This window comes from Echinops telfairi, unplaced genomic scaffold (genome assembly GCF_000313985.2).
Source record: "Echinops telfairi isolate 266 unplaced genomic scaffold, ASM31398v2 ScPeMD7_7439;HRSCAF=8477, whole genome shotgun sequence".
NCBI classification, from domain to species: domain Eukaryota; kingdom Metazoa; phylum Chordata; class Mammalia; order Afrosoricida; family Tenrecidae; genus Echinops; species Echinops telfairi.
In genome coordinates, this window is record NW_022111339.1 from 1,017,395 (window position 1) to 1,026,162 (window position 8,768).

Consider the following 8,768-nt stretch of genomic DNA (forward strand, 5'->3'; position numbering starts at 1 on the left):
GGCACCATCAGCTTTCTTCACCACATTTGATTGTGCACCCGTTGTTTTCAGCGATTGTGCCAGGAAGGTGAGCATCTCAGACTGCCAAATTGTTAGAACAAAGTGTTCATGTGTTTTTGTTTTGCTGTTTTTCTCTATATGAAATCTAGATGGGTAAAGCTATAGAAACAATAACTGGATTACTAGTTTCTTAAGGGTGTGCCAGGGAAAGAAAGGGAAAATGGGACACTAATAATAATGAATACAAGGAAGAAGAAAATGGTCTAAAGTTGACTTGTAGAGAGGATTGTACAATTTTTAGTTAACACTTTTTAATATGCTTAAACTACTGAACTGTATGATATGTGGATTACATCAATAAAGTTTTTTTTTAAGCTGACAGAAAATAAACTAAACACTTAAGGGAGCTACCTGGACACAGCCTTGCAGTATGTGGATGGGCCTGGTGAGGGCTGAGCTGACAGCTGGATGGGGTACTTTTTGCATGTCTTGGTGCAGAGTTTGGGGTGGGAGGGGCAAAGGATGAAGCAGTGGTCATGGAAATCAGGTGTGGTGCCAGGGGCACATGTGGCAGTGGTGGCCTGCTTCTTGACCACGTGGTCCTCCTCTCCCTGGCCGCTTCCCTTTTGCTTTTATACATCGCACCTCCTCTCCACACAGTGTTATCTTTGTTTTCCAACGCAGACACTGACGGCTCCCTTCCTCCTACAAGTTATTTCACCTTAGAGCTAGCAGCAAAGCTCTTGAACGTCTGGTTCCGTGCTTAAGTCTGTACACTTCACTGTGATTATCCAAACCTTCCGTGATCCTGAGCCTTCTCTCTCTGTCAAAGGAACAGGCAACCCGCTCCTCCCATACGACGACTACAGCCATTCACCAGTACCAACATTCTTCCCCAACAAAGCCTCTCAAATTCTCCTGCACAATTCCAAGCAAATAATCCTTCCTTTACAAATCCACTACCCTAAGACAGCACTAATTGTGCTCCTCAGTCCTCCCATAAACGTCCTCGTTCTGTTTGACTACGGTTTTGGTAAGGGCTTGACATGGCAGTTTAGGTCGCCATCTAGCAACGTCACCCTTCATTCAGCGGTACTGCTTACACTTCAGTGTGTCAACTTCCTCATTCTTTCCCCTCAGGTGGGTCCATTTCCAGTGGTCTAGTTTCCCTGCCCCCTTGACATCTCTTCTCTGCGTTAGGAGTAAATGTTGGCTGTTTGGCCTTATGTAGATGATTTTTTTTAACATTCTTAGGAAGCATGAAGCACTTTGTTAATGTTATTATTTTATTTGGTAAGTTGAGTCCAATTTCAAATATTAAATCTTTGCCTGAATTAAACAAAAAGCAACCACATGATGTCACTTCTCCATTCAGTATGGCTATATCCATATTTGCCCTGGCTGGAGATGTCCCCAAAGACATGATCCCTCGGTCCCTTGCTGTGTCTCCAAACGTCAATGGAGCTGGAGGAGACGAGCTCTGAAAAGGAGATGCACATTCATCATAAGATAGTGCCTTTCTCCACTTTGACCACTAGGCTGGCTTGGAGCCAGGTTGGAACTACCTTCAGGGAATATGTAGATGATTTTTAAAAGCACAGCACTCACAAGTGGATAAGGAGAGATAAGGACTCACTGCCATAGAGTGGCATCAATAATGCCTCACTCATAATAAAGCATAACCCTAAAAATCCTCAAACAACCTTATTATCGCTCACGTTTAGAATTAACTGTGCCTCCACTGTTGGTATGCCTCACTTAAAACGTGAATGAAACTCCAGAACTACATTCCAAAGATACCCAAACCAGAAACCACACTCCCTGCCATCTAGTCAGTGCTGACTTGCAGGGACCCAACTGGACAAGGTAGGACTGCTCCTGTGGGTTTCTGAGACTGTAACTCTCTACAGGAGTAGAAACCCCCACGCCCACCACCCCCTCCCAGGGAGCAACTGGTGGTTTCGAACTGCTGGCCTTGTGGTTAGCAGCCCAATACATAATCACTACATCGCCAGGGCTCAGGTTTTTAGAAATGATTGTTAACAAGGAACACAAAACAAAGTGCTCCCAAAAACCTCATAATGGAATTTCTCCAATGAACTTTCCCCCTGGAGTTCTCACATACGCTCTTTATTAAATATGTCTAATGGTCTTGAAATAAGGTTTAGTTTTTGTTTTGAAATAGGTATTTATTTTTAAATAGGCCATTGTGTCCTTAAAAATTGGGCTTATCTTGCTGAACCTTCGTAGAAGCGTATTAGTTAAATGTAAGTCTGCAGCAGAGAGTGAGTCCTTCTTTCTCCCGATAGAACAGGAACTCCCTCAAGCCTTATTACTTAGGCAAGAAGGAAGTAAAATTAACAAGCGCCACATTCTTACATTTTTTAAGGCAAAACTACAAATACTGCATAGCACTGATAAATTAAATCTTTTCAAGCACAGAACACTGCACACTGTTTCTTCTCTTTCCGGTCACTCTGTAAAAGAGGCAATTCATCCCCAACTCTGTCTTATGAGAACACTCACTGCCAATGAAATTTTCCTGAAAAATTAAGATCTTGGATTCCAATACTTATTTACCTGCTCCAACCTTAGATAAAAATATTGCTTAAAGAAACACAACTGCCATTCCACAGGACAAAGTTGTGTCACTCTGCTTCCACAAAGATTTCAGCCTTGAAATACTTCTACTCCATCGTACAGGTCATCTTGAGTTATAGTCAACTCAATAGCACAGTGCTATCTTTTTGTGGCACTTCCTCTTTGTGACAACAGTTTGACTCTGGGTTTTATAATAAACTCTCAGATGTGTGTGTTTATACATAAGTATCACTGGGCAAAAGGTAATTGCCCACCCTCACCCACCCCCCCAGGGGGAAAAATAACAAATGTGGGTGAAGGGAGACAACGGAGGCAGTATAATATAAGAAATAACAATGATACATAATTGATCAAGGATTCATGAGGGTGGGCGGGTGGGGGAGGAAGTGGAAAAAAGAGAAGCTGATACCAAGGGCTCAAGTAGAAAGAAAATGTTTTGGAAATATTGAAAGTCACATATGTACAAGTGTACTTAAAATGATTAATAATAAAAGGTAATTAATTGCTGCTGTTCTTCCTAATCTATACGCCACAAAGATGCTGGGGCTGGGGGTTGGGGATTTATATCAATCGATATCCAGAAAAGCATTGCTGGGCCATCATTAGCAACATGACTCCCTTTTTGTCTCATTAAAATATTGTCATTCTCCCAAAGTACTAAGTTGACCCTAGGACTTTGTTCAACAAGTTTTACCAAAGAGAATACAATGTAACCATAAAGATACAATAGTTTCACTAAGAATATGTTGATGGTAAACACTGATTCTTTTTATTGTGAAATATTTATTCTAATGACAAGTAAATTAAACTTTGTCTTAGAGCACAGTAAAGCATAGGTCACAGTCTTCACATCGGGTACTCGTATGTGGGCATATCTGCCTGTGGGTAGACCTGCCTGGAGACGGATAGAGGAGTGATGTCTCGGTGCCTAAGACCATCGGAAATATGTGTTTCCTGATGGTCTTAGGCGACCCCAGTGAAAGACTCATTCGACCCCCAAAAGGATCGCAAGCCACAGGTTGAGAACCGCTGAAATAGAGGAAAGAAATAGGAGGCAAAAGCCATTTATAGAGGTATAGCTATAGCATGTATATATAACATTGATTCTTATCCATCCAAATTTTAGCTAAAATTTAAAGTAACAGCATTAGAGAAATATAAAATTTCTGTATGTCATCACGGGCTCCCAAACTTATATGGTCTAATGACCCCTTTTCAGGGTAAAAAAAATTACTCAGCACTCCCAGCAATGCTAAGCTTTTGTAGTATAGGTCCAAATCCAGAACACAGTGTAGAAGTGTTCCTGTGCATCCCCATCCCCACGGTCCCCTGCCCCAGGGGGTTAGGGTATCACCTACTTTGGGAAACACTGGTCTAAGGGTCACAGACCTGTCAGCAATTAAACCTGTGTAATGATTATAAATACAGCCGGTTCAAAACATTACAGAAGACACAATATCCCATTTGGGGGAGAAAAAAAACTGCCACAAAAATGGCACCGCTCTATCAGAACTTGAGAAGCCCTGGTGGTGTTGTGGACATGTGTTTGACTGCTAACTGCAAGGTCAGCAGCTCGAAACCACCAGGCACTCCACAGGAGCAAGACGAGGCTTTCTGTTCCCATAGAGGTAGTCTCAGAAACTCAGAGGCAGCTCTACAGTGTCCTACAGAGTCACTATGAGTGGGTATCCACTGGACAGCAGTGAGATACTAGAAGGGGAAGAATGAGTTGCCTAGGGCACTTGGGGAGCAGGAACAGGTGGATACAAGGGCATGCATAGTGAACTAGAAAGGGGAGCCAGCAAGCGAGCAAGAAAGAGCACAAATCAGACTATAAATGGTGAAGAAGCACAAGCTTAGTGCAGGTACAGAAATCACCTAAGTCTCTGAGCCTTATAGTTACATGGTTTATAAATGTCGATAAAAAGAAGTGAACAAATATGGAAGAAGCCCACCAGCCTTTGTGATCACGAGGTGTCGATGGGATCAGGTATCACGCATCAAAGAACAAGAAATCATATCATTGTGAGTGAGGGGGAGTGCAGACTGGGGACCCAAAGCCCATCTGTAGGCAACTAGACATCCCCTACAGAAGGGTCACGGGCAAGAGAGGAGCCAGTCAGGGTGCAGTGTAGCACCGATGAAACATACAACTTTCCTCTAGTTCTTAAATGCTTCCTCAACCCCAATATCATGATCCCAATTCTACCTTACAAATTCGGCGTGTACCATGGTACAGATCAGAGCTGGAAACACAGGGATCCAGGACAGATAAAACCCCTCAGGACCAATAATGAGAGGAGCAATACTAGGAAGGTAAGGGAAAGGTAGGGGAGAAAAGGGGAACCGATCACAAGGATCTACATAGAACCCCCTCCCTGGGGGATGGACAACAGAAAAGTGGGTGAAGGGAGACATCGGACAAAATAATAATAATTTATAAATTATCAAAAGTTCATGAGGGGTGGGGACAGGGAGGGAGGGGGAAAATGAGGAGCGGACACCAAGGGCTCAAGTAGAAAGCAAATGTTTTGAGAATGATGGCAACATATGTACAAATGTGTTTGACACTATGGATGTTATCTATGGATTCTGATAAGAGTTGTATGAGCCCCCAATAAAATGATTTTTTAAAAAGGTGTATGAGCAACATACGGCAACTTAGATGAATTTTCAAATGTATTACCCTAAGTCAAAGTAGCCAGACTTAAAAGGCTACTACTATAAAAGTCTATTAATACAACATTCTGCAAAATGGTAAAACTAGCAGCAGCAGCTAGAGAAGCTGGCTTCCAAGAGATGGTGGGGGTGGAGATAGGCTTTCTAGGAAAGGTTGGGGTGAGGGGGGCATTTTGGGGTGATAAAATTCTTAAACTGTTCAACATATTGATTGTAATGGTGGTTACATGACTACACTCCTTTATCAAACCTCCAAACATACACACATAAAAGTAAAAATTACTGTATTTAAACTGTGCCTTCATTTAAAAGTGAGAAAGAACCCACGAAGGCAGGGGCTGGGCAACAAAGAGAGGAGACGGGACAATTGCAGGCGCCTGCCATATCTCAAAAGACTTGTCTTTGGGGCTTTAGATTTTATCTGCAAAGCAACAGGCATACTGAATGACCTGAAGAAGATAAAATTAGGTGCTCTGTTAGGAAGACCGGTGACATCACTGCTTGGAAGGAAGGAGAAAAGGGGAGCAACTGGGAAATCCATGAACCACAGGCTTGGATCAACTTGATGGCGGTGGGTTTGGGCTCGGTGAAGACATAAATTACCCAGACCTGATCAAGGAAGTAGAGTCCGCAAAGACAGCTAGAGGTAGAAAGCTTCCCGATTCTCACAGCAGAAAAACCACTAACCAAGCTGGCTTTGAGAGAGGAATCAATTTTCAATAAACACCACTATGGGAAACAGAGGATTTCTCTCAAGTTGTCTCCCCCAAATATATGCCAGACTTAGCTGCTTGGAGGTCATCAGGAGTGGATTACGGGTCATTCTCCCTGAGAGTTATCAGCTGTCTAGATCAAGCAGACAGCACTGTTTACCCCACAACAAATAGGGCACATTCCCTTCTGATATTGTTCCCTTGAAGGAGTGCCTGAAGGCAAGCCGGGGACCACTCTAGGATGACTAAGCTTAGGCTACCATATCGAGTCCAGGGTCCTCCCATCTTGCCACACATGCTCCCCTATTCCCTCCCTTTACTATTGTGTGTTCACCGCTAGGTCATCTCCCTCCTATTGCTTGTATTGCCTATGTTGCAACCCCTCCCTATGACGTAGGTTGTTATCTGCTATCAGGGGGCTTGTCTGTTTCATTGTATGAGACACCAGAGGGGTCAAACCCGCCCAAGGATGAATTGTACTGCCCCTTTCTGTGACGTGTGATTCTGTAATCATACATGTGATTCTGTAATCATATCCCCCTAAGTGATATAATGCGTGGTTAGCAATAAAGGAGAGGCTCCCTGGTTCTCAGGCGGAGAGGCTACCCGGTTTTCAGGCCCGTGGCTGCTCCTGCTCTGGTGGCTGGGTTCCCCCTACGAGGACCATCAAGGGGGGCTGAGGTGAGCAATGCTACCATGAATTGTGTCTGACTCCATTTATTTCAACCTCTCCTTTAACTCTCATGCTCTCTATGACTTTACTATAATCTCTACTTATTATCGCTGTACAATTGCGCCTACCGGACCTGTGATGATTTGCGGGGTCCCCTCTCCCCCTTAACCCCACACACCACTTGAAATGCCCTTGGGCCTTTCAAATACAAACATCCAGTTAGCTGTATTGGTCTGAAACCCAGTGGGATGTCTGGAGGAGTGGTTGTAAAGAACCACCAGGGTATTTGCATACATAAAAATATAAGGTCCGGATAAAAATACAAAAAGCGACTGTGTAGAGAAACAGGTAAAAAGAAGCCAGGCTTCACCCCAAGCAGCACAGAAATGGGGGAGGGGTGATGATTTCCATCTATGTATAAAGAGAACCGGCTTCACATAAGGAGGTGAAGAGTTAGACATCGCTGACTGTGTTTGTCAGTTTATAATGGGGCCTCCATCTCTCAACCACTTCATCCTCCTCTTCTCTGACTTTACCTTTGGCTTGGATCCCTCTGGGAAAACTGAGGCGGCTAATACATTGTGACCGAGTCCCAAGCCTTCACTTTCTACTCCCCATGACATTGACATTGAGAGTATCCAGCAAATAAAGTAGACAAAATAGTTTACACAACTCGCTGACTTTGTTAATTAAACGTGAGAACCGCACAACGAGAGGCTGAATGTTTCACTTCAGACACAGCCCGCACATAGCTTTCTCTTGACAGTTTGAACCAACAGCTCAGAAGGACCTCTGGCCGGTGATGCAGGCATCAGGAAGTGCCACTGTGGGCCAATGATTCTGGACAACTAGATCTTTATCAGAAATATGCCCCCAGAGTTGCAGGGGTCCTTTCTCCCCAAAAGCCAATGTTGCCTGTACACTGCTAACTGGCATTCTCGGATTCCACTCTTCCAATGACCAGTGTTTCCTAAATTCCAATCAAATCATAAATTTTAAGAATCAAAACCAAAATTACCCAAGAGTCGCAAGTGATTTTTCCCAGCAAAATGTACACTTACCCATCTCTTCCCTTACTGACGATTTTTACTTCAAAATAATAAATGCCACAAGCTGCTGGTATTGGATGGGTGGCACGCACTGACGCTGCATCTTTTGGGGTTTTGCCATGACCTGCACATGAAATGAGAAGGAAAAAATAAGCTAATGATATCTTTAAAATGAAAATCTAAGTAAGTCATTCAGTTACAGATAGGGGCTCGGGAGCAATATAAACACATGCGTTCCCATCAGTTCAAATAATGAAAGAATTAATTAAACATTTATCACCACAATTAATCAAAACCTCCCTAGTTAACCACAGAACTCTTCACATCAACACTCGCTGTAAAGACTTCGGAACCTGGGAACAATGAACTTAGCAAACCTTTATATGCAAATATGCATGCGTGCACATCTGGGTAGATCATGCCATGTAAGTTTTAGAAAAGTATTGTTAGAACATCACAGAAACTGTTACTAAACAAAATTTATCAAAATGTGAAGCTGTTGTTTCTTAACATGGCCTCCCCATCTCTGACGCATAGGTTCCCAAACTTATTTGGCCTACCAGACCGTTTTCGAAAAATTACTCACCATTCCCCTGGCAACTAAAATCTTTTGGGCTACGATCTTTAATCCAGTATACAAGTGAGGGTATCTGCTTTTGCTGCACCAGTCCCCCGCCCCTCCCTCCCTCAACCATCCCAGCACCCCGGGAGGTGTAGTATCTCCCACTGTGGAAAACTCTGCTTAACCGTTCCAGAAAAACTCTGAGCGCTGCAATGTACACCGCACCAGAACAGCAGTGTCAGCTCAAACAGTGTGCCTTTCCAATGTTTCCAATGTTCTTTACATCTGGGAACAAAAATAAGCCTCGGGCACCGTCAGGGCAGGAGAGTGGATGGGGCAAGGTTAACTAATGAAATTCTCCTAGGCCAGCTCTTCTAACCTGGAAGCATAAACAGGTAGACTGCTACGATGAAAGAAAAACAAAAAAGCTTGACCCAAGCAACTCTGTCCCTGGCCTTTTCCTCACCCGTGAAGTTCTCACCTGCCTAAAC

The 8,768-nt window shown here is 43.5% G+C and overlaps 1 protein-coding gene across 3 annotated transcripts in view; it reads right to left on the reverse strand.

The window, feature by feature from the left end:
* The window catches only part of RANBP9 (RAN binding protein 9), an 84,894-nt gene that overhangs the window by 52,231 nt on the left and 23,895 nt on the right, over positions 1-8,768 (reverse strand). For all 3 annotated transcript variants that reach the window (XM_004715287.2, XM_045298690.1, XM_045298689.1), the window contains exon 2: positions 7,728-7,839. Coding sequence is in view for 1 of the 3 variants with exons in the window: in XM_045298689.1 (XP_045154624.1) it covers positions 7,728-7,839 (112 nt within the window). In the remaining 2 variants the exon portion in view is untranslated. The remainder of the gene's footprint in view (positions 1-7,727; positions 7,840-8,768) is intronic.